At 44.1% G+C, this 26,302-nt stretch overlaps 2 protein-coding genes across 4 annotated transcripts; one reads left to right on the forward strand and one right to left on the reverse strand.

The window, feature by feature from the left end:
• Positions 1–662: 662 nt before the first annotated feature.
• On the forward strand, positions 663–10,740 carry PROZ (protein Z, vitamin K dependent plasma glycoprotein). Its single transcript, XM_009960805.2, has 8 exons — positions 663–729; positions 2,338–2,501; positions 3,583–3,607; positions 6,483–6,596; positions 8,054–8,185; positions 9,425–9,510; positions 9,590–9,713; positions 10,238–10,740. Exons 1-8 carry the CDS (start codon positions 663–665, stop codon positions 10,738–10,740), a joined length of 1,215 nt encoding a protein of 404 aa, XP_009959107.2.
• Positions 10,741–11,317: 577 nt separating this feature from the next.
• On the reverse strand, positions 11,318–25,213 carry PCID2 (PCI domain containing 2). Of its 3 annotated transcripts, XM_086476826.1 has the most exons (15): positions 25,150–25,213; positions 24,627–24,717; positions 23,031–23,120; positions 22,229–22,302; positions 21,430–21,495; positions 20,871–20,912; positions 20,328–20,382; positions 18,345–18,448; positions 17,525–17,600; positions 17,259–17,400; positions 16,069–16,169; positions 13,919–13,992; positions 13,575–13,700; positions 13,240–13,363; positions 11,318–12,258 (listed from the first exon to the last, which is right to left on the reverse strand). In XM_086476826.1, the coding sequence occupies exons 2-15, from the start codon at positions 24,660–24,662 to the stop codon at positions 12,169–12,171; spliced, it is 1,200 nt and encodes a 399-aa protein (XP_086332952.1). In that variant the 5' UTR covers positions 24,663–24,717; positions 25,150–25,213; the 3' UTR covers positions 11,318–12,168. The 3 variants fall into 3 exon arrangements, with proteins under 3 accessions (XP_086332952.1, XP_086332960.1, XP_086332969.1); XM_086476834.1 differs by lacking the exons at positions 20,328–20,382; positions 20,871–20,912; positions 21,430–21,495; ... (2 more) ...; positions 24,627–24,717; positions 25,150–25,213 and adding an exon at positions 18,857–19,095; XM_086476843.1 differs by lacking the exons at positions 20,328–20,382; positions 20,871–20,912; positions 21,430–21,495; ... (2 more) ...; positions 24,627–24,717; positions 25,150–25,213 and adding an exon at positions 18,819–18,840.
• Positions 25,214–26,302: the final 1,089 nt, after the last annotated feature.

Consider the following 26,302-nt stretch of genomic DNA (forward strand, 5'->3'; position numbering starts at 1 on the left):
TCTGGTCTCCTCTGTACTTACACCTCCTTTCGCAGCCTCTGTGCGTCTGTGTGTGACTGGGGTCCTGAAGTCAGGAACGGTTTCCCATGCTCTCCTTCATGGCTGGGCAGTACAATCCTGACAGTGGAAAAGAAAAATGACTTATCCGTCCAGACACATCCCTATGGGGGGAATCCCACGCTTGGTTGTTCCAAAAGCAACTGGCTTCGACCAGTGCAGTTAAGCCTTGGCAAATGTTTTGTGGAGACAGCATATGAAAGACCCACGCCATAAAATGGATCCCTGTAGTCATCAGCCAGCTTGTGCTTTGATATGGTACAAAGAAATGTTCATACTGTTTGTCTCTCCCCATTTTGCATTACGGTAAGTGAGGGTTGGGGGGTGAGAGGAACACCCAAACCTGGGAGCAGCTCTCAGCAGAGCTGGCAAACCTGCTCCACCTTCAGCCAGCACACTGAGAGAAGGGGCACTGTTGCACCACTAAGCAGGGGGTTTTTTTGAGGTTTTTTTTTCATGTGTTGACATTGAGGCCAGGCCTTGCCCTTAGAGGTTTTGTTTTCTCATGAGCAGCTGAACTTTAAACTTCAACATCTCTCATGTAGTCATTTCCCCCAAGAGCTGCAGGAATGCAGGCAGGCGGCCATTAGGCTCAGAGGGTAACAATGGCAAGGTGCTCTTGGACCATATTGTGTCTTCTCTCTGCCCTTTTCCTTCAGACAGAGCAGACAGGTATGGCCTTCGTTTTGTTGCAGCTTTAATTCTGATTTGTGCTACTACACCTCTAAAAACACCGGTAATTTTGTACCTTGTATCGTGTTTGCTTTGTAGCACAGGGTGACATCACTGAAAACTGTCTGTTCCTGATTTTGCTTACATTTCTCCTGTTTATTTCACGTAGCTAATTAAGAACCGTGGTAGGTTACTGAGGCAATGTAATTTTGAAGTACCATCATTTACACCAGGATAATATTTTGTCATTGCTTATCATTCTTAAAGAGTGCCCCAGATACTAAAGAGATTTTTGTTTTATATTTCTAGTTGCTGCTGAAATAAAAATAAGAGAATCCTATGAAAGAGGCTGAGATGCATGCTTGTTATAGCTTCAAGAAATTTATGTTTCTGTATTAGTCCTCCATGGTTTGTCAAAAATAAGGACGAGCTGGGCAAGGAAGAAAAAGATGGTGACTGCTTAAGAAGGTCAAAATGCCCGTGGCAGCAGCAGGATGCATCAGAACCACTGCACGGCAGAAATGGGGTGTCAGATAACACTTTAAAATGCAAAACACAGTCATGAAGCTTTTTCTTTTTCTCTTTGTTAGTATCACATGCAAGCCTGTTGCTTATTGGATGCCCTTCAAAAGCGTAACCAAGCGTTTGCATGCACTCCCAGAACAATTTTGCAATTGCTGTCACTTTTTCAAATTCTAATATTACTGATTATTTCGACATCTGTGCCTAACAGTGCTGGACCCCCAGACACTGCATAAAATACAAAAAAAACCCGGGTCCCTACCCTAATGGGTTCACTTTCCAAGCACAGGAAAACTAACACACGCTGACACACGCAGCCACATACTGCTTAATGTCAAAGGCAAGAGGCTCCAGCATGGCATCAGCCATCCGGCTGGAAGGCAATTTTTGTCATGGGCGTCATTGCAAAGAGGAGTTTTAAGATCTGATAATGCTCATGTCTTTGGTCTCTCCTCCTCTTTACTCAAATCAAAAAGATTATGATGTCTTCCACATAAGGGTGTTGTATGATATAGCCCTTGTAACTTATCTGAGCATTGCTGAGGGATAGCTTTTATTTATACTCCATAAGACAGATTTGATTGAGAGCTCAGCCATGCTTCTCCTCAAAAAAATCCCTGGGAATTCAGACTGAACAGCATCAATTTGGATTCATCATCATAAATTAATACAAATTATTTTCACTTCTACTGACGAGTCGGAAAGCCCATGCAGTCTTACAAAACAGCCTCTGCCTTTGTGAGAATACTTTTCCCTTGCTGTGCAACAGCAACACTGCTCTGTGTCTCAGGTGCAGGAAAAAAAAATGTCAGGAAGGGCTTTGAATTCTCCCTGCTTGGGAGCAAGTCAGGCACTCCCCAAAAGTAAAAGGTCAAAACTCCTCACCTGAGTTTGGGCTAAGAAAGTAAGGCTCTTCCAGGATGTAATATTAATGTGGCTGAAACACTGAATCAGCCAAAAGATTTCCCTTCTTGATTAAAATTGGCTGCTTAATAAGATATTCCAAAAAAATGGGAAAAACAGTGAAATTGTATAAAGAAACGAACCTGAGTACTGACGTTAGCATTTTGTCACACAATGTTCCAGTGTTTATATCAGCTGATGATGCAAACAACGTTATCAAGAGACAGAGGCGTGCCAGTTCCCTACTTTTGGAGGAGGTCCTCCAAGGCAGCTTGGAAAGGGAATGCCTTGAAGAGAGATGTACGCGCGAAGAAGCAAGAGAAGTGTTTGAAAACGATGAAATGCTCGTAAGTATTTTGTTTTCCTGCATGCAAATAAAAATTACTGCCTTGGTCCTTTACTATCAAATACAGCTCCACAGCCTGCTTCATTTGTTTGAGTTTCTCTCCAGGTGAAATTTCTGAACTTTCCACCTTAGTAGGTAGTAAGCAGCGTCTTCAGTGGTCAAAATGGAACTGCAGAGGTCAGCTCTGACACTTTTAAAGCCCCCTCCTGAAAAGGATGTGTCCTGCACCCTATGTTGCGAAAGTATATGGCTGTTGTCCCACTCTGACCACACACAGAAATACAGCTTCAGCATCCCTTAGGGACCAGAAGGGGCAAGGGGATGTTGGGATGCAGGGAAGCAACGCACCCACAACTAGTGGGACCTATGGAAAGGGGCTCACTTGGTCATTGGCTTCAAGTTCCCTCGTACAAGAGGCTCTTCCGACATGTACAGCCGGATGCTGTGCTCTCTAATGGGAATCTGGCCGGAGATTGTGTTTGCAGGGAAAGCAGAGGAAACAGCCGTCGGGCTGCTCACTGGCAGTCCTGGTGCTTTGGGGAAAGTTGATGAAGGGGAGGTACAGGGAGTAGGGAGAGGTGTCCCCTCGGGAAAAGCAGTGGCAGAGCCGGCTGTAGTATCCAGGGAAAAGTGGGGCATGTGGTGCTGCTGACCAGTGTTAGTGACCTGCAGCTCTAGCCCCTGCTGACTCCTCTGCCTCCAGCAGCACCTGCTGGGGGCCAAGCGGCATGGGATGGGACAGGACAGGACGGGACGCGGTCACTTCCCAGGCCACTGCATGCCGGAGAGACAATGGCTGGCTGGTTTTTCCAGGAAGCCGCGTTACTGTTCCTCTCTTGCCTGCAAAGTGTTTCTTTTCCTTTATAGCTTCTTAAGAAACAGTAAAATGAGCAGGATGCAAGCCCCCTCCCATCTCATTCAAATTTTGCTGGCAGGCCAGAATTTGCAGTTGTGCGACTGTGTAAAAGTTAAACCATAGTACATATTCTCTCATAAAATATTTTGGTTTTATCAAAATATGTATGGAATATGATATTATTTGAGAATTAAAATCTAATTTCCTTTTTCTTTGTTTTCTCCAGAAAATGTTCTGGGATGCCTACTATGGTAAGCCGGCCTCTTGATTTCTGTCCTTCACAGAAGTGTCGCACAATGAACATTACGATTCAGTATGATGTCAGTTTTCTGAGAGTTTTTAGCAGTTTATTCCACAAGGAACATCCAGTTGCTACTTGTCATGTCTACAGTAAAGCAGGAGGAAAAGTCTTCATGTAAAAGGATTAAAAAAGTAATAAATAGGAAAAAATATTTAAGACTGCAAAGTGAATAAAAGTTGAAGGTGAGTAGACGTTATCGTAGTAAACAGGCTATTTCTTTTCCTGAACTTCAGGCTGTTCTGAAACAGCCTGGGACCTGAGAAATATTGTATCTATTTGCTGATACAATAGAGCAGCACAGCTTTACTGGCAAAACCTCCCAAATACAAATATAACACTTAAACCTGAGTGAGATAAACAGGTGTTAAAAGCTACTGGGCTGTCTGCAAACTCTGGATGCTGGCACTGCATCATCCCTTGGCAGCTGTCAAGGCAAGAAACAAATTTGTAAAAGCTGAGAGGCTGATGTAACTAGATGCCTCCTGCACAAGGAGTCTGGGGCACCAGCTTATGGTGACTATGCCTTATTCCCTCCCTCTTTTCTGCATGCCTCGCCCTCAGTTTTTCTCTTGTTTTTAGCTTAGCTTTTATTAATTTCTACTCTTAAGTTCAGACTGTGGATAAGGAGGTGGCAAAACCAGCAGTTAGTATTAATTTTCTGCAGAAGCCTCTAAAACACTGAGTCCAGGGAACTGTTACATGGAAGAATTCCATCAATGATACAAATGTTGTGAAGAATGATGCTAAATACCTGTCCTTTCACTGCTTCTGTGACGGTGGGGTTAACCTCTCATTTCAGTCATTGGATGTTTCCATGCAGGCTTCCTCTCTTGTCTATGAAGAGAGTTGGGCAACCAGTTGAGAATGATGCATCCAAACAAGCTTAGCCACAATCAGGACACATTACTGGCTTCAGCCTTAGGGGTGGCTTCCTTGCTGTAATTAAAAGCCATTATGTCCTGTCTTCCTACAGAACAGCAGTGTGCATGTCTTTCGTTGTGTTATCTTTCGTAACATTTTGAAGAGTGTTGCTGTGCATATCCATGGCTTTTTTCCTCCTCATTTAACAAACTCATTTTTTCATCCTGTGTTCCAAAGTCTTGTTTTCTAGACCTCGGGTATGCGTGTTGCTTTCCCTCCATAGTCCAAGGTACAGTGGGTAAATCTTTATTGTGAATAAAAGAGGGCTGGGGAGAAAGGCTGAGCACCCACCTAACTGCTGGCTCACCTTTTGGCTCTGTTTTGTACTACTTCGCCTTGGTCTCTTCAAGTCAAAGCCGACGCAGCAGCACCTTGCTCTAGTATGTATGTACACTGTCAAGGCACTTGTCCTAAGGTCACACTTGTCCTTGATCCTCTTTTATTAACACTATAAACTTAACTATTGATAACGTCTCTTTAAATACAATTTTCCAAACAGTTTTGTGCATGCCTTTAGTAGTCTGTGTTTTCCTGGCTCACTGAACCACAGTGTCATCTGAGACTATTCTATGATGTTCACTGATTCTCCACTAGGTCCCCTTATCCCCACTAGGTCCCTTACGCTATAATACAATTAGATTCAATTGGTTTTGATTATTTGATCTTGAAAAATGCATGTTGGTTTTCACTTACCACCTTCTTATTTTGCTGGGTGCTTATAGTTTAATCATTCCAGTAGCTTTCCCAGTAACAGAAATCATGCCGATTTCTCTATAATTCCTTGAGTATTCTCTTTCCTCCTTTAATAAATCTAGGCACTAGCTTTATTTTTTTCCCAGTCTTACAGAACCTCACCTGACCCCAGACATTTTTTGAAACTTCCTTACTTATATTTGAGCGTGCATTTGAGAGGCTTGAAACGATCAAACTTGCGTCAGGCTGTAGGCGTAGCCCTTCCCTAGCTCCAGCTCCCCACCACTGCTGCTGGACGTCATCACTCCTCAACTCTGCCTGCTCAGCTGTGCTGATGAGACCTCCCCCTAACCCACACAAAAACCCTCCCAGGAGACCTAGATTGTGCCAGGGTATGCTGGTGACATCTGACTGCAGGTGGGCTGAAGGTGGTAACTGCATTAAGCCAGTATTTTAGTACAGCTAACACTCAAAGATACATGTGCCCACAGCCTGAGCAGACAGTGGTTGGTTTTTTTCCCAGCCCTCTGACTGAAGTTAACCTCTCTGATGAAGTTTTAAATTTTAGAAACATTGGTGAGCATGTCGCAGGTTAGGCTTTTCTGACTCGCTCCCTGATCGCTCATGTCTACAATAAGCAGTCGTTATTTGAGACCATTTCCAAACTCTTTTGGAGCCTTTCTAGTGCGCAGCTGGAAAGGAAACTCGTAGCTCTGCCTGGTGCTTCACCTGTAGTGAGGACATCCTCTGGTTTCAATGTTTAGTTCATCAGAAAGACTAAGCTTGCTAGTGTCTGAGCTGCTGTATAGTAATTGTACAGGTGTGTAAAAGCCAAATTTCCTTCTGTTTTGACGTTGCTTGCTGCATAATTTTGATGCCAGCCTTTTTTATCCAGTGCATATCAACCCAACACGGGAGACCTAAAACACCATGCATGAACTGTAGCACAATGCTTTTCCCTGAAGCAGAGCATCTGTCCTCCAGAGGCAGGCTCTGCCTCTGGGCATCTCCCAGCCTCTCTGCCAGGGGCTGCAGGAGCACCTCTGGAAGCAAAGTTTTGGGCTAAAATTCCTCCTGAGGAGCAGTTCGGTGAGACGTAGCCCATTTCCTCCCAAACTGCTTTTCACAACTCTTCGCATGCCGGGGAGAGGGCTGCGTAGTTTGGGTCAGCAGTGATGGTGACTCATCCCTCTCCTGTGCCATTTCTTCAGGTGGCAGGAGATGCTCATCCAGCCCCTGCCAGCACAACAGCGTGTGCGAGGACAGCATTCGTGGCTACACCTGTACCTGTGCCGAGGGCTACGAGGGAGAGAACTGTGCTTTTGGTAAGGCATCGCCCCACTTCTGAGAAGCCCTGTCTCCTCCTGTCCTAGGGGGTCCCCGGGAAACCATAGGCAGCTTTCCCATTATGGCCAGTTATCATGTTTTTGGTTAATACACAAAGTTCTTGGCAGAGCAGGGGTGATGCGTGCTACTTGTCTACAGAAACGTCATGGCATCCCAAGGTTACACAGACTGCCTCTTCCCTCTGAGCCTCCCTTCTCTGGGGATACAGCAAAAGGGCTGAAGCAAGTCCCCTGTCCCCCTCCCGGGTGGGCTCCAAAGGCAGCCCTGATACTGCCACCTGCGCTCCCCAGCTGCTTGTCCTGCCCTGGTCCCAGGCAGCGTGTGGCCTGAAGAACCAGGGCTGTGGCACTGGGGTGGCTTCCCAGCCACCTCGGTGCCTCTGAGGCCACACACACACACACACAACAGTCCCTCGGGACAGAGGGACTCCAGAAAACAAACCATTTTCAGTGGAAGTGTAAAAGGCGTAAAGGAAAATGCACGCTTCCTGGCATGTAAAACGCCCTGGGAAGGATCCTACATTTTTACATCTTCCAGGTTCTACTTTCCAGCCCTTACGTCAGTATTTCTGCTGGCTTAGAGGTCTCCTGAGGTGGGAGACACCCTGGCTGCCACAAGGCAGGGTCATTTACTGTATAAGGAGTGTGACTGTGGCCAGCTTCTGGGGGAGCACAGAAGGTGACACAGCTTGGTCCAGTGCAGGGAACTGGATCTCCTCAGCACGAGCCTTAGAGAGCCACATTATGCGAGTTTTTTTGCTACTTCTCCACCTGTGAGCTAGATCCACCATCAAATGGCTGTTCCTTCTGTTGCTCTGTGCTGAAGCTTAAGTGTTTGCTCTGCTATGGAAAGTTGACTGACCATGTTTCAAAGGTGATTAATACTCCCTTTCCTTTTTTTCTTATCTTTAACAGCTGTTGATTTTAAGTTTCTTAGCACAAGCACAAGAAATAAGAGCTATGCATTTGTTTTTGCTGAAAAATAGAAAGCTTTAGCTGCCTTCTTCCTCAAGCAATACTGGCCTGTTTAACATGTGCAACAGTTCCCCCAGCTGCAGATACCTAGTGTTTTGTTTAAGACAGCAGAAAAGATCAAAACCCTGGCATCCTTCCATGGGTTCACATGGCTTAGTTTATCCTTGGCTAATGTTCCCCAAGGCTCAAAGTTGCAGACAGTCTGGTGCAGGGAGGTGCTGGATGAGCACAGTTTTCAATGAGTCTGATGAGTCTGTGGACCCTGCAGAAACTCAGCTGTCTCAAATTTCTCCTTAACAAGGGGAAAAAGAATATGGTGAGAAATACTACCAAGCCAGAGTCCTTACCCACCTCCACAGAAAGTGAGTAAAAATAAAATGCTTAGTAAAGAGGACTCAAGCTAGGCATGAATACTCCAGCTGAACTGTTCCAAATGCTTCTTCTCTGCTTGTTCTGTTCAGCTAAAAATGAATGCCACCACCAAGCAAAGGAAGGATGTCACCACTTCTGCTACCCGGGAAGTAATTCCTACCGTTGTTCCTGTGCTGATGGCTATGAGCTTGGGAAGGACAAAAAACAGTGCATCGCATTAGGTAGGGGCAAGCATGGAAGTACAGGGGGCACACGGTCAGTGCTGGGGCGGGCAGGCCACCATCTGATAACCCAGATGCGATCAGCCTGCTTGGACACTCAAGCAATGAGAACACTACTGACCTTCCAAACTGGGCAGAAAAAGGAGGAATCTAGGCACTACCACCCAAGATGCCAGAGCAGTGGTAAAAGAAGCGATATTTGAATTGAGCATTTAAACATGGGTCTGTATAGAGGACTTGCATCATCCTGCATGTCACTCACTGTGCCAGGTTTTTCACTCCTGTGCTCAGTAGAGTAACTCGGCTCAAGACCTGTTTAGGAATGAGGTTCAATTGATTCCAACCAGGCACCCGATGGTCTGATAAACGAAGGGCAACATTTGCTGCCCTATTAATTAGTTTGAAGCAGTAGCTTTCTTCACTTTTTCAGTCTCACACTAGGCATCTCATTCAATTGCACCCCCTTATAAATTAGGTCTGCTAAAAACAACGGTAGTGTGTTAGCAAGTAGGGCAGTCGAATAGGAGTGGAGCTGTAGAGCCACGCTTTTGGTGACGAAGGCTCGATGTCCGCACTCTGCGCACAGTTCAGGTGGGCTTTACTTCAGACTAGCTCTAGTTTGGTCCTGTGGACTAAGCACCCATTAGCTACAAGAGTACGTTATGTGTGCTCCTGGAGGGTGCCTTCTGGTTTAGCTTCACCTGAACAGAATCCAGTTTGTGTGACCCAAGACCATGGCACAAGGTGAACGGGTAAGTGCAGCTAACTGCGAGATCCGCTTGAAAAACACGTATCCTGTTTGAACCCGAACAGAAAGGCACGTGCATCCCTAGAGTGACCCTTTTAACAAGGAAAATCCAGGATTTACCTTGTCCAGATTGGGCCGTGGCTGTCAGGTATTTGGCACAATTCAGATACAGAATACAAAGATGAGGAAGCAAGCTGTGCTGATGGTTGGCGGGAAAGGAAGCCTGATTTCATTAGTTACAGTGAAATCTGGTCACCACAAGCCTAACGCAATGACCCACAGTGTTCAGTGCCATCGCTAAGCTAGCAGACTACAAATGCCAAGCAAATTATTCCAATCTTCACTAGCTGGGAAACTGTCCTTCTCCTTTTCCGTGGTGCAAAAACAAAACCCCAAAGCCAAGGTGGAAGCAATAAGGTATTTGCAGGTATTAGTTGTCTTGAAATGATACAGCATGAGGTTTTGACTTTTTTTTTAAATTCATTTACTAGATCAATGTGCATGTGGCAGACTTCAAGACAGTGATAATCTGCTAAGTAAAACCAGGAAGAAACGTGATGAGCGATTTCCTTGGCAGGTATTTCTAGCAATTCACGAAATCCACCACTCAACCTCACACGCACAATGCTATCTATGGTCTTTTTGCATTTTCTTAGGTCCTGCTGCTAAACCCAGAAGGGAAGGGCTTCTGTGGAGGAGTGCTGCTAAAAAGTAACTTTGTATTGACCACCGCAGAGTGCGCCCTTCTGCACAGCCACTTTGAAATCAGGGTTGGTGCTGGTAGGTGATCAAACCCATTTTCTCTTGTTGCAACACATTTTAGTATTGATCAGCTAATTTTAAAAAAAAGCTTACTAAAATTTTTGCTACATAAAAATATTGTTAAAGAAAAGAAAAAACAACCTGCCATCTCTCATTTAAGCATCTCAATTAAGTATCTTGAGCTAGAGCTACAGCTGCCCCATTACCCCCCTACGAGCCAAGCAGACAACTGCCTCTTGAATGCAATTCAGAAGTCAGCACCTAGGGATTTAGAGATGATTTTTGCTTCATGCCAAAATTCACTTCTCTTGTTGGGTATTTGTCCTTCCCTCCAAAATAATGCACGCTTCTACACAGCATTAAAAAGCTGTCAATGTATCGTTCCTAGCTGACCTTTACGGCAGCAGTTTCAAGAAAGCGCGCCTTTACTTTCTCTACTGCATGGATTTCTCAGCACGACTAGGCAGATGTCAGTCTGCATTGCAGTTTTCAGGTCTTCGATAAATTTTCCCTAAAAGCAGTGAAATGTCATTGCTTCACAGGGCCTAATGGAACTGAGAAGATAATGCAAGTTAGTGAGAAACACGTACACATCCGGTACGATGAAGACACTGGTGAGAACAACATTGCATTGCTACAACTCCAAGAGCACGTCGACTGCAACAAACACCAGCTCCCTGTATGCAGCCCTGAAAGGGACTTTGCAGAACACGTTTTAATTCCAAAATTGGCTGGTACGGTCAGTGGCTGGAGAATGGAAGGTGATGAACTTCAAGGCGATGAGTTGCAGGTTTCATACCTTCCTGCTGAGGACTGCAAACAAATACTCAACGTAAGCCTCTCAAACAGGCAGTTTTGTGGACACCTCCAGGAGGCTGTAGACAAACGACTGGCTGGAGGAAGCTTTTTAGTTACAGAGTATAAGGGCACTTGGTTTCTGACTGGGATCCTGGGATCCTGGCCACTAGAAGGCACTGACTGGGAAACATTTCTATTCACTAACACCGCGAGGTACATGATATGGTGTAAACAAAAGATGAAGTAAGACACAAACACAACCAGCCCTCCAGCACCAAACCCCTACCAACCACTGCAAGGAAACAACTGGATGCAGCCAGTACACCCATTTGACTCTCTTATCACGATTTGCACCAATGGAAGTTGCAATGATGATACGTATATAACTCCAATTCATACAGAAAAGCCCGTTTGCCTTTCCTTCTCCTGTTGACACGCAGTACTGTGAAAGTGGTGACGTGGTAAACCTAGTTATTTTACTCAAAACTGACTGAACTTTAAGTTTCCTAGAACTGTTCATCCTAAAACCCAGAAAGCGTTGATGTTTTTCTGGGAATTTAACTGTTGCTAGAAGGAAATGAGTCTTTCTAATTCTTGTTACTCTGAGGTTTGCTTCAGCAAATTCATATTCTTATTTCAGCATCCATACAAGTAAAACTTATGAAGACCAGGGGAACTCCAAGCCTTTACATGCCTAGGTTGATGTAGGACTTGACACTCTCATCACACTAAAAAAATGCTTCCTCTCATACACGGTACCTGTGTTTTCCCTTACCAATCATGTCCACATCAGTTAGTGGGTAAAATACAACCCAACTCTCAAACAGGGGGGGAAAATGTTTTATTTCCTTCAACAATAATTTAAAAAACCCAAAACTGCCTTCCCATCGCTGTGGACAAAGCTATACTGTACCACCCCCAAACAAACAAACAAACAAAAACCCCCAAGGCAGCAACACATAAAATAATGGATCCAATGGCAGTGTTCTCCCCAGAAGCAGAATAAAACGGAGTATGGATAAGTTACTCAGATAAACTTTTGTTCATCGTAACAAAACCAAAACAAAATATCACCAGCATTAAAAAACCCCAGACCCATCTGTGGGCACCTACAGACAAAAATCCCACATTTACTTGAACCCGTAAGTATCACTGACACAGTAAAGCTTTTGGTGTCAAGCACTTCTCCAGTTTTTAGAGAAAGCCTGAAGAGAGTGTTTAATACCAGCAAGATTATTGAAGAGACTTAATAAATTGGAAACCATGAAAGAAAACATCGTTTCCATTCTGAAGACTGGATTAACACAAGTAACAAAGGGTGATACTTCTCCTCTCTGAAAGATAGATGCAGAAATAGTAACACAAAATACTTTATAAAAGCTGCTAAGTAGTCTGGAAGGAATTTGGAATGCTTTGCTTGATTTCCTCATGAAAGTTTGAATGATCTAGAAAGCCTGCGGAAACTATCATCGAAAAGTTAGCGTTTCATTCCAAAGCACTTTGTAACACTGGCAGCCTTGGTCATTCTGGGAAAGGAGCCACAAACAGTTCCTGGTATTCCAGGCCTGGACATGAACCAGGTCATTTACAGTGTTCTTGCGGTGATTGGGAGCAGCTCCACTGGGCAGGGCAAGCCGAGTATCTGAAACGTACTTGCGTGGGTAAGAGGCAATACTCAACACACTGTTGACAGCGGAGGAAATGGGTTCTGCTTACTGACCACAAGCTTTTGATGCTGATGAGATATATAGCCTTTAATGTGACCCTGGCAGAAGAAAAAGACAGCGTTAGCACTGGGAGCTGGTAACACAACGCCTACAGCCTCAGCTGCCTTCAGACTCCATCAAGCAGAGCTCTGTGTGCTCGGTCACTACCGTACTTAAGATCCATAAGGATCCAATTTACCTAAGCGGGTCACCTCGCAGAGCAAGCAGGATGTCAGAGCCACAACCGCTAACGGCGCCGTCGCCAGGGCCCCCTGCTGGGCTGCTCGCATTGCCTTGAGGGGACGGGGCTCTGCAGAAGCGTTTCTAAATTTACCCTTGCTCACTTGAAAATGAGGATTTTAATTAACCACTATTCCATACCTAATAAACTAAATGACACAGTACTTCCTTTTCAGACATACTGTTGTAACACTGAAAGAAATCTTCCCATGACCTAATCGCACCCTCTGCGACTCCTAGACCACACCAAATAATCCACTTCCGAAATGGAGAAGTGGTTCGTTTTCTTGCTGACACTGCAATGTTGCTCCAAAACCACCCATTTATTAGAAATCTCTAGATTTCAAGCCTTTGCCTGTTCACAAGTAGTTGAGATCCACTTAGAGTAAAAGACAGTATGTGAAACAAAACCAAAGAAATCTGGTTTTCGGGTGTTGTTTTTTTTTTTCTTGTTAGAATGTCGTCTCCCACTTCAAACACAGAAGAACAAATCCCTTTTGGTCCCAGTTATAATTTTTGTATTTTTAAATCAGTATTTATGCATATATAGAAATGTCAGTACTGGATTTGTAAGGTAAAATTCCACTTCAGTTTTAACTGATTCCTGCAAAAGAGGCAGGTACTAGAGGAAGCCCTCAAGGCAAATGAAAACATTTCACTTTGGGCACAAGTGATTCAACTTTTTGACACAAGAAAACCTGGGATTACTGATACGGTTTTTTGTAACAAACTTTTACTCTCTGCCTAATATTTTTTGCTGTCTGAAGTCTGGAAGGACCAGACAAGTGCTCAGCACATACCATATATATAAGGTTAGCTAAAATGCACTGGACTTCATCAATATCAACATCATCCACTTGCATGAATTTCAGGGCAAACAGAAAGGCATCTAGAGATAACTGATGGGTTTTGAGTAGTAAATATCTGAAAGAAACAACAGGAAAAAAGATCTGTTATTGAGAAACAGTTATTTAAAAACTCTGGTTCTTAGAAAAATGGCCTTTCCACAATAAATTCACTTTAACAGGAACTCAGCTCTCAGAGAGGATTAAGGAACATCCACGTTTCTATCTCAGCCCTAGGTAAGACCATATTAAATCTGCTTTTGCAAAAATATAGGTTTTGTTATGCTTACACTTTCTTAAAAAGATTTCTGTAGGTGATGATTTTCAGCTTCTCAAGGATAAGAAAGATTCCACATCTAATAAAGAAGGTCTCGTGCTTTGTCAGAGCATCATTTAGTAGGAGGAGATTGCCTTCACTGCAAGGACGAAGAAATGAAAACATGAGGTGTCACCCAAACGAGAAAAGAAATTGTCTGACGGTTGGAATTTATGATCTTAAAAGTCTTTTCCAACCTTAATCATTCTATGGTTCTACGAATATACCTCCCCTGCCTTCCTCAATCATCCCAAATAAATATCTTTTTACTTAGTACTTTTTCAACTAACACACAATACAATAAAACAATCACCATACCTCACAGCCTTTGTTACTTCAGCAAACTGCATAAGGTCATACTTTTTTAAGAGCTGAACTGTTGGCATATGGCCCTGAAAGATAAACAGTTTCCAAGTTTTCCAGGGTAAAGTCAAAATGCATTTTAAGTGTAATCTAGTAAGCTATCCAAAATTTTCTTAGAGAAAAAGAGAAATGTTTAACCACTTCTGGAGTTTTTTTGCTACAGAATAAGAGGTGAATAAAACTATTTGTAAGACAATCCCATTGCCCCTGGCAGACACCTTGTAGCTCAAGTCACAATAACTACCTATTTATCATGGTTTTAACTACCTATTTACCATGGCTTTAACTACCTATTTACCACGGTTTAGAGTCTTAAATATTTCTTAATGTTGAGGAACAGTTATCAAACATGTAAAATCAAGATACTGTGACACGAGGCCTAGGCAGATCCAAATTTTCTGTCATGGCAGTATGACCTCATCTGCCAACAGAAGAACCACGGGAATCCCAAGCATTACTAATAATACAAGCAGTGCTTCAGCACTGTCAAGTGCTAGCTCAGCCTGTACCAGACTTTTTCTTCACTACGCCTCCATGGAGAAATAAAAACGTTCTCTCAAAAAACCAAAATAAAACAAAAAAAAGAGAGAAAGTTTAAATCTAAAGAAACAAAATTCATTCTCATTGATAGATCAGGTAAGACTGAACCACCCATGCTATCAAAAAGGAACTTTGGTTTTCTCCCCCTGCACAGCAGAGAGGTCAGATTACACACTGACTTGGGTCAGACTTTAAATTTAGTTACCATCATGCTATGCTGTTGAAGGATTAGCTGAGAGCATGTTGCATGTTTACTGAGAGCTGCTAGGAATAAAAAACCCATCCAAGCTATTTTAGTACAGTTTAAGGTTAGTGTTAATGTTTGGGCTCTGATTGAAAAAAAAAAAAGCAACTGTAAAAATGATGACCTTTATCTAGTTTCTCTAGTGCCTCTTGTGAACTAGAACAGCTACAGAAAAGCCACAGGAATTCTAGGCACTAATGAACCCACCAGTTTAGGGCACCCAGTGAGGACTGGGACAACATTTTTAGGAAGACTGTTTTCCCTTGTCACCCCTACCGCTGACTGATCTGAAAACCACCAGTCAGAAAGTCAATAAATAAAAAATGAAACCCAGAAGCCAATTATCACACCCACTATGCCTCCCCTTTACCCACTTGACACTGCAAGGGACTGGAAAGGGAGCACTGAATGGAAAAGGGAGGACGGTTGTAAACAGGCTGGGACGAAGGCGGAAGATGGCAGCTCACAGGAGCGGGTGATGACAACATTCTCGATGGGTAACTTTGGTAACAGGGCCAGGAACAAAATCTAGCTCTTGCCCCCTCAGTTACACTGAATTAACGGTTAGCATAACCCCACTAACTCAGGGATACACAAATGCTAGCACAGCACATGGGAAAGGACAGGAACAAGAAGCAGAGGTCTCCTTAATTCTTTTAACAGAAAGATGAAATGATCAAACAGTAACCAGTCTTCATTGATTTGTTCAAAACCAAAACACTCTACCTCATGACCCTTCTGACATGCCTCAAATGGGCAAAGGCACAAGGTTCAAACAGAAACCCCAAAGACAGGAATCCTTTCTCTCCTGTGGCAAACCCCCCTCAACTGTCTTCACATCCTCCTCCCCTTCGCCAGGTGAAACAAACAGACAGCTTTGTACGAGTGAAGCCACACATGCCCCGGCCCACCTGTGCAGCTGATCACCAGAGGGGCACTCTGCTATGTGAGGTAAGTAACACTGCTACGTGCTTCTCCAAAGAACTCAAAGTTACCTTTATTACAGAAATAACCTCAGATTGCATCTTTAGGAGGGATGGGAGGAAGGTAAGGGGGAAGGAGGGTGAGGTTTTTGTTCAGGTTTTTTGGGGGTTTTGTTTGTTTGGTTTTTTGTTTGTTTGTTTTCCTCCCTCCTTTCCTGTGTTGCTATAAACGACAATACAACATTTTTGTCCTAACACAACAACAAAGTGTGCATGTGCTGACTCTCTCATGGGGGGTCAGGCACAGAAAGCCTCGGAATTCCAAGAAGGGAAAAACAATACTGAGCATCAGTTTGGTCATCTGCCTCCAAAAAATTATTTAGAAGAGACCTACTCACCAACAACATTTTTACTGGCAGCAGGTAGATCAAAATCATTCTTTTGTTCTTCTGGCTTGAGCGGTGACAGTGCTCAAAGGCAAATGACAGATACTCTTCAGCTGCAAACACAAATAAAAGTGCTAGTAACAGGAGTCAACAAGAAAAATGGATCAAAACCGTCACCCAAATTCTGTGCTCAATGTCCATCTCCAGCTTGAACACATGATGTTTGAAATTATACAAAAAAGAATCACACCAATCAAAACACATTAACAAAAATGCTGTAAGAATTATTGGAGATTCACACAAAATACAAAGTATTACCAGAAAAATAAGTCCTCCTTCAGAAAATCCAAGGTCTATATGTCAGAGTAACAGTTACAATCAGTACTGAAATTTTCAGCTCGTTTCAGTAATATTATTGTGCTACTATCACAGGAGGGGAGAATCTCAAGAAGCGCTGATGAAACAGAACCCTATTTTCTATATTAACAGATTAGGATCTTTGGTGGATGTACGCTGCACACGATGCACACATCTGCTGAGCTGCAGAAATGTGCCAGTGAGATCACACACCATAACACGAAAATCTCTCATCAGTTTTCACCAAGAGAGAAAAACAACCTGCCTGACAGGCAGAAGACGCTGTTTGGAACAACAAAACCAGCTCCAGAAGAGGTTTTGGTCAGGGGCTTCAGTTAGCGATGAAAGTTGTACACGTCAGCTCTAGAAGCATTTATATTTGTGAATCTATTAGAAATCTCAGAAACGCAGTTTCTACACCTTCCAAAATCAATGCACTGAGAAACTAATTCTACAGTACAGTTTGCTGAAGATTTCCTTCACGGCATAGGGCAACTTGAATAGGACAAGAAAGCCGCAAAGCCTCCTTTGTAAAACCTTTTACAAACCTATTCTTTTGGATGCTCATACATTTCATTATGCATGCACATAATGCATACAACTACAAAGAACTTCACCGATATTCATAAATATTTTACAACTGGGCATATGCATTCTAGTTGTAGTAATCTCATCTCTGATCTGACTCAGCTGCAGGTCTTGGATCTTTCAGCATGACTTTTCCTTCAATCAATGCAAACACAACTGCACCTTCTACACACATTTCGAGCCACGCACACACATCAGCCAGATCTCACACCAAGCAGAAAGCAAGGCTTTAAACCTGCCTTACTGGCACACGGTACCTTGCTTAAAGTCACTGTCAAACATGGCTTTGCGTCCAACATAATATCTGTACGTAACTCGCTGCGCCATACTGTATTCGTCCTTCAGATTTGAGCTGTCAATTGCTCTAATTAAGGGCTTACATAGATGGAGCTTGTTGATCTGTTAAAAAAAAAAAAATTGCATTTTACTCAGAGAGTGTAGATAGATAGTATCATATAAAAAAGGGTGGGTTTGACTTAGAATTTGAAATAACAAAACACAGCTTACCAGACTTGAACCCTACCTTAAAATAAATTTTAAACAGCTGATTCACGAGAAACAACATGCCCCACTTTTTGGAATCTTCAATGCCTGCTCGACTGTCATAAGAAAAGAAAAAAAAAGAAAAAATACCTACTAGTACTGAACATTGTAAGAAAATTACGACTTCGTCCTTATGCTAAATTCCCTCCATAGATATTTTATGGATTTTTAGGGTAAAAATAGGTGTCTGAAAATAAAAGTCAAGGCCAAACTCCTTGTCTTAAACCACACCAGCAACTATCAAAACAGAACATGTGTTACTCAAATTTAAACAGCTCTGCTAATTTCTTCTCAACATAATGAAAAGAAGCCATGCAAGATATCATTCATCTGCATCAGGGTCCTCACTCCAATCTGCAGGTAACACATACACTAGTATAGCAGTTGCTTATGATATTCAAGGTGAAAGAAAGGTGGTGGGGAAAAAAAACCATTTTCTTCACTCCAGAAGTATTAAAATTGCTAAGACTGGAAACCAAAGAGTCACCTCTTTGCTTCATTATGATTAGATGGAAAACTTGACAACTGAACAGGGCACAAAAGCATTAATGATCTTTCCTGAGAAACAGGGACATAATCAGGCCCTCCCAACATCTGCTGGGAATGTTAAACCTGAAGGGAGGCCTCGCCAGCTGTAGCTACTAGCCAAGAAAGAAAAGACTATAAATGAGAGGGAAGGAGCCTCGGAAGTGTTCATTCTTAACCAGATACAGTCTTACTAAGTGGGAGAATCTTATGTAAAGTTCATTAAGTTCTTAACAATTTAACAGTGCAAGTTCTAAAGAGGATCTTTCACTTACGTGTCACTGGCACACACTCGAAAACAGCTCATCAGCAGTTCGGCTGCTTTTTCCAACATGTCACCAACTTTGCTCTTCCCTTTCTTCACCAGCTGTTGATCTGCCTATCATTACACAGCAAGAAAAACATGCAATTCTATATCCTGCTTTGCTGGGTTGTAAAGTTTAGTTCCTTAATACAGCATTTTGTAAAGTATTATAGCAATAGATTTGTCATGCCTGCTATCCCCCAACTCTAGAAGGCAGTCTAGCTCACAGAGTAAAAGAAAACACACAGTGAGGCTCCTGAACATGTACCAAACCTAATGGACAGGAGGACAGCCCTTTGAAAATAGCACCGACTGCTATTACCTTTAGCATCCCTAAGCTTAATGCAACTCTCAGAAACCTAAATTCAGGATCATAGAATGGCTTAGGTTGGAAGGGACCCTAGAGATCATCTAATCCAACCCCCCATGCCAAGGGCAGGGGCACCTTTCAACTAGACCAGGTTGCTTAAGGCCTCATCCAACCTGGCCTTGAACACCTCCAGGGAGGGGGCAGCCACAGCCTCTCTGGGCAACGTGTTCCAGTGTCTCAACATCCTCGTACTGAGGAACTTCTTCCTAAGATCTAGTTGAATTGGAGCATTAACACTTCAACTCAAGTCTTGAAAGACCTAGAACCTGGCAAAAAAAAAGTCTGTTGAACAAAAGCAAATAAAATGATTCCCCAGTTATGGAGTCTGAGTTTTAGAATTTACAATTAAGTTTCTCTCCACAGCCACAAAGGCTAGGTTTTATCTCTAAACCATGTTGAACATTTTCTACTAGTAACACACACTGCTAAGACCTGGGACCTTCAGAAGAAATGGAAAACATATGTTACAGCAGCAAGAGAAAAAAAAATGAGTTGCCAACACATGGGAAAGATTAATGCAGATCTTAAACAACAAAGAGTGGGGGGAAACCAGCAAGTAGATATTTACTATGTGCTTTCTAAAAAATTTTATTGTAACACGTGCATTGTCACTATCTGGAACAGTTTTAAGGAAAAGAAATGGAAATGCATCCTTTGCTGCAGAATCTTCTCTATATCCACATCCTTTGAATATACCAAGGTTAGAAGACAGAGTTCAAACACTTCCAGCATGACTGATCCCACTTTCCCCTTTCTCGTGCATCTCAGATATATGAATCTGCCTCTTTCAGACTGAGAATTACAGAGCAGGCACACACACACACACACAAAGAATACCCTCTGTGCAAGCATGCCAAATGTGTTGTTTTGTGGGTGGGTGGGCAGAAGAAAGTGCTGAGGGAACACTGAAAATACTGGATATTCTCAAAATCTAACCTAACTTGAGCACCTCTTCACGTAAAGTGACTAGGAGCAAGATCATGACCCTGCCACTTACCTTGGCCTACCAGTTCTCAATAGGTCCCTATACAAGCTACTTCATTTCACTAGCCTGAGAAAAATAATGTAAATTTGTGGGGTTTTTGCTTGTCAGCAGTTGTATGGGCTCAGCAGGGGCTCCAATGAGCATCAAAAGCAGTACACACAGTTGGAAGAGGGGAAAGGAGGCAGAAACTTCCCTCTTCAGATGTGATGAGTGGTTAGATTAGCTCAGTTGTCTGGGATATCTCCACCCTTATAAAGATCTCCAGCAAATCCCAAGGATAACACATGGAAATACTGAGTTGTGCCACCATGCTACTCTATAAAGACAGCACTTAAAGACTTCATGTGCTCTAAGCAACTGCTGTGAGATGCATGCAGGTCCTCAGAACCGCTCTAGCTCAAGCTGCAAACGGGAGGTGGGCAGACTGAGCAACCTCATTTTTCAATAGGACTGGATGAATTTAGTGTGTCAACATAACCCTAAACAATGAGCTAAATAGTAATGAGCAGAATTAGGCTATGTAATAAAGTCCAAAATATTTCTACCATGGAAACTCCTAACAGATAAAAGTAATGAGGCCATTAATCAGATCTACTTACATTGTTAGCAAAAATTCGAAGATCGAGGGCTACAGCATACATAATAGGTAAAGCCCTGGAAAAGTAAAACATAGTATACTCAGTATGTGCAAATCGTGCAGTAAGTACAACATGAGAAACAAGCATTTTTTTTCATGCTAGTTGGTCATGAAACTAGAAAAGTATGCATTAATATTTAAATAAAGAAGGATGCACGTTTTAAAAGGAAAGGTCTTTAAGATCTCAGCATTTCAGAAATCCTACACTGGAGGAAGAATTAATTCTGAAACCTTTTTTACTGCGGCTTTAATAAAACACCATCTCACCTTGAACAAATTCTTCACCTGTTTACTTACGGAGCATTCTACATAACTAAACTCAGGTGTTTAGTTTTCACACTTTTGGACCTAAAACCTCAACCACGCAGCAAAACCAATTAGGCCGCATTCAAGTATCACTGGGGATAAATAATAACTATAGGCATAATTTTAGTTTGACTACTATGGTATTACACTAGGGAAAGATAAGCGTTTGGTTTCTAGAAGCTCTCTCTGATGTACTCACCAGTTTTCTTCTTTATGTGCCTGAAATGCTCGCAGGAAAGATGTATTGTATTTAGGAGAATTTAAAATGCTATGACGTGAAGCATAGATGTAAAAACCAGCAGTTGAATGGTACCATGTATTACTACACGAAAGGGTAGAAACCAAAAAAGCAGCAAACATGAGGAGTCAGGACGCAAAGACACAGTAGGGAAGAAGATGAGCACAGCCACGCACCCCTTGGTGTGGCAGTAGCAGTAAGAAACACTGGCCACTTAGAGATAAGACAGCAGCTTGCTTAATGAGTACCTTCCCCTCTAGCCAAGTACAAACTGGGAGGCATATTAACGATTTCAGGGTCTCTTATACCCTGTGAGAAATTAATTTTCTATTTTAGAGCCAAATGACAGATTCCTTCTTAGTCCTGCAGAAAGCTGAAAGAAGAGTGTATCTGGATTTCCTTGCTTAAGAACCTAAATAGCTGAAGCGGACCACACTCTATTGGATTTGAAAAGGGGTAAAGATAACTCATCCTACAAGAAGACATATCGTTAATCTGAAAACAATATGGAAAAGGATATTGGACGATAACTGTTTGGCATTTGTATGCTTCTATAAAGTCATGGTTTCCAACAGCGTAAGTACACCTGTCAAACAAGAGGTGCATTAGCGCATCAGAAAATATCACATACGTAAGACAAATATTTCTTTGCCTGTTAACAAGCATAGAGCTTTACAGTTTATTTAAGAGACACGGAAATATGATTAGAAATGTTCCTAACAAAATGGCACAAGTATTTTAATACAAGACTAAGCTTGACAATTGTAGAAAACTGATCTGAGAGATGAACAGGGATTTGCTTCTATAATATGTACAGTATCAACTGTAATATGCTAATTCTCATTGAAACTGTCACCAAGATTAGCACAGATTAAAAAAAACTATTGGAAAAAAGTTTGCTGAAAGCGAACTAAAGACTGTTAATGCAGGTTTTTTTTAAAATAAAAGCCTCAGAGAACTACTTAGGTCCTAAAGCTGTCTTAAGAGTACTTTTATGACTAAAATTCCCTCTTAAAAATATTTATTTCCCTTACTTATTTCACTCTAAATTCTTGTGTAGCTAGTATGCAGAGCAAAGGAAACAAGCACTGAAAGCAAAGCTGTGCCAACGGCTCTAAGCAGATGACTGCCTGCAAACTTTACGTGGAGAAGACAGAGAAGATCTTTATTTCCTGCAGTTCTTGCATTATTTATAAGAGTAATAAATACAAGGTTTTCAGATGTAAGCCCTTTAAAATAACTAAGATGACTTAAGGATATCCTTCCCCATCCCTGCTGGATGCCTTGCAACTGACTTTACATTCCTGGTCCATCTTTACCTTAAGTGGGCTGCAAACATTTCATCATATGGTGGTTCCAAAACTTGTTGGCATTTCTCCTCCGGAGACGGAAGCTAAGCATAGAATAAATCAATGAAATATTAAAGGAACATGCAATGCACCAGAAACAGGCCGTCATAAGGCTGTGTTGTCACGGCAGTTTTATGCCTACATGCCCTTACAAGCTGTCAGAACCTTAGGATATATTAATAACCACACCCAGTGTAATGAATTGCTAGTGTGCATTCTGTTTCCAGAACCTGATTAGAGCTAGCCTGAACTAAAAGCCTCCCCAGCCTGCTCGCCGGTGGGGTGCAGTGAGAAGCTGGGAAGTCCTTAACTTAGTGTAAACACTGCTCAGCAACAACTAAAACATCAGTCTGTTGTCAACATTATTCTTATCCTAAACAAAGCATCGTACCAGCTACTGGGAAAGAAATTAACTCTACTCCAGATGAAACATTGGACCCTTCCTATGCACTGTTCTTCTCTTGATAATCACTCCCACTGTGCCACTAACTAATGTAGACCTGGCCAGAAGGGACTTTCAAGACCATAGCTATCCAGAAAATAATTCAAAGTGGAACACAAAAAGCCAACCAGGACCATAAAAAAGAGAAAAAAAAAAAAAAAGGAAATATCTAATAATATCCAATATCTTCTTACAAGGATAAGGGAAACAAACCTACAAGGCAATCCTGCTCTGGCCTGTGAAACACATTTCTGAGGTTTAGCTGTAATGGAAAGGAACCCACACAGAGAGCTAGGAAAACCGAAAGAAAGGTCAAAACCAGATTCCCACCTGCAGCCTTGGGTTTGCAACATGTGGATGTTTAAATGATACCAATTCTGCACAAAACTGTCCATCTCTGCTGTCAATGGCTTCTTGTACCTACCAAAGAAAACAGCCCCATTACGGAATAAACTCCAGCCACAGCCATACAACATATCACACGACCACAGAAGCCACCTTCTTGCTACCACTGTTCATCCATATCAACACCAACTCACGTGTGAGTTTTTAAAGGTTTAAAAACAAATGAATCAATATTGCACTTTCAATACACCTGTTTTTCAAAGAGGTATCAGGGAGAACGTAGAGTGAACACTCTTGTGGTTTTTTCCTTACATGTAGGAAAAGAGCAAACCAGAGAATCCCCAAACAACTTCCGTGGGTTTAGCATTGTAAAACAGCAGTTGTGAGCCAGATTTGGTTAAGCTTTTTAAAATTCCAGCTGAACTCATGGGCATCAAACATACATGTGAAGGCATAAACAGTCTTTGAGTAACGCTCAAAAATGAAGACAGGTAGATTAAACACATAGCTGCCATTCCAAAGGCAGCGTCTGATATTAAACTATAACAGTTTGATATTAGACTGCACAGAATTCTTTTGAAACCTGTCAAGACTGTAAAAGTTACATGCTGTGGGAGAATGGTTTAATTCTGTTTCCTGCTAAAGATAACTCCTCATAAAAAATAGCTGTCTGAGCAGCTTATGGAGACAACGAGCTGGAAATATCTTCAGTTGTGGAAGTAGTTTTAGATATAACTTCTTAAGAGTTCCTTTACCACTGCTTGTGCTTTATTTGTCATATTTTTATGTCCCAATAGGAAAAAAAAAGTAACATAATAGTCTTTTTGCTGTATGGAAATCTCATACCAAATGGGAAAAATCACAGACTACAGTAGCAAGGGAGGCAATCTCTTTCAGCAATTGGTGGGGATTTTTTTTTTCCAAGTAAATGAGAGCAAATTCTGTGTTTTGGAAGCATTTTTTTTTCTCATTAAATGTTAAATGGACTGTCAAATGGACAAGATGCTGACGTTTCAGAGCGGATCACTGTCCTGAGAGATCTCAGCTGCTCCATTTTTGAGACTAAAAACCAAACAATTACTCTCTTTTGAGTTGACTGATCTTGACTGAAATGAGCAAGATGATAAAAATGATGAAAATATGGTGATTGAGAAAGAAGCTGTAAGAGCGGTCACACTAAAAGCTTGACGCTGAGGGTTCAGTCCCGCTGGTATCCTTGTGTCCCTACTCCTGTCTCTCCATCCTCCATGCCATACACAGTGTCTCCGCATTTCTGTACTTCTTGAATCCCTGAGCTGCATCTGTTATCGCACACACACATAATCCCACCACGTCAGTTCCTGTGGATAAATTACTTCACTACCCGTTATACCAGTAACCATCACACTTTTCACAAATTCCAGGTATGCATCTGGGGCACACAGGCAGTATACTTAATACAGACTTAAAAATGATATTTCTTTCCCACACCACATATTATAGGTTGATTTATTTCTTAAAACAAGGTAAGATATTCACAACAAAGAAAACTACACCCGCCTACTCTAACAGTGCCCGTAAATAAAAAGAACTCTCGCTTACTTGCTGCAAATACTGATTTATGGTGATGTGCGCCATTAAAACACCAGCAGAAGAGGCAGGAGTCCCCAGAGAAAAGCAGTTGTGTCACATCCTGCAAAACGAATAGGACTTGAAGAGAACAGCAACGAAACGGCACCTCACGCCGAGCCTCCGAGGAAACGCGGGACGACCTTCCGGAACCTCTGGCCGGCGGGCAGCCGCCGCCAGCCTGCGGGCACCGGGGAGCAGCGGCGGGGGAGGCAGAGCGGGGCACAGCCGCACGGTGCCTGCCGCGGGAAAAGGAGGGGACGCCCCGGTACGAAGGCCCCGAGGAGGACGGGACGCCCCGGAAGCCGGCGGGTGCCGGGAGCGGAGGGCAGACGGCGGGAGAGGCGGGAACGCGGTGGCGGGCCGCGGCCCCGTTCGCACACGGCTGTGCACAGGGGCACCCGCCCGCTCCCCTTCCCAACCCCCGGAGACCCCTTCGCCCCTCACCCTCGGCCCCGGAGGTCCCGGGCGGCCCTGCCCCTAATCGCAAACCCACCCTCAAGCCACTGGCGCGGCACTTCCGGCAGTCAGTACCGCGCTTCCGGCAACTTCCGCCGCACTTCCGGTACCCGGCAAGGCACGGGGCGCGAGCCAGCTGCCTACCGGGACGCGCGCGCGCCCCACACTCCTAGGGGCGGTGGGAACGACCCGAGGAATCACGTGACCCCACCCGGACTCCCGCCGCTTCCCCCCGCCATAGCCGTTGCCACGCCTCTTCCCCGCCCACCGCTGCGCCCGGGAGGCGTGTCTTTGCCCCGGTAGCCAATGGGAAAGCGCGATGGGCGGGGCCAAGGACGTGCGTCAGCGATAAACCTCGTGCGCTGGGGCATGCCGCACGTTCGCCGTGGGTGGGCGGTGGCGGTTCCAGCCCGTAGCGGCTTCGCGGGAGCGGCCGTTTCTGCTCGCCCCTCGTCCCGCCGGGGAGGCGGGCGGTAACCTCCGTAGGCCCCGGTCGGAGGGGCCCCGCGCCGCTTCCCCGGGAGGGCGCCCGGGCTCCACTGCCCGGCTCCCCTCCCTACCGGCCGCCGCTGCGCTCTTGGGGAGCGCTGGGTGGGTGGGGGGGGTCTCTGAGAACTCGTGCCCGAAGGGTGAACTCAAGCACTCGACTTTTGACAGCATTACTCCTGGGGGCACGAACGTGAGGCGCACAGAGCAAGGGCGCACTCCGTGCCCCCGGCAGGCTGTGCCCGGGCTGGGTTGGGGGTTGCCGGTAAGCGGGACGCGGGCGGCCCCTCGGAGCTGGTGGCTCTTGGGGGTGGGACACCGAGGTCAGGGTGGGAAACGCGGCTGCTTCTCGGCTTCCGCTCCGGCCGCCTCTTGGCGCCGTGCCACTTCGCTCCGGGTACCCCTGTGCGAAGCAGAGGGAACCGAGGGTCTGCGAGGCGACGGCGGGGAGCCGCTGCCGCCGCCCGCTTGGCTCCGCGGGGGGCTGCCCCGGCCGCCGGCGGGCGCTGGAAGCCATCTTGTGAGCGGGGCTGGCGCTGCCCTCACCCCCGAGGGCGGCCCAGACCCGGGCACAGACCCAGACCCACACGGGGTCAGACCCGTGGGCGCGCCGGGGAGGGCGGAGGCGGGCGGCTGTCGGTGACTCCCAGCCCGGCAGCACTTGGCAGCCACCAGCGGCCAGAGCCGGGAGGCCGGCGCGGTGG

The sequence above is a fragment of the Leptosomus discolor genome, chromosome 1 (assembly GCF_034619465.1).
Source record: "Leptosomus discolor isolate bLepDis1 chromosome 1, bLepDis1.hap2, whole genome shotgun sequence".
NCBI classification, from domain to species: Eukaryota; Metazoa; Chordata; class Aves; order Leptosomiformes; family Leptosomidae; genus Leptosomus; species Leptosomus discolor.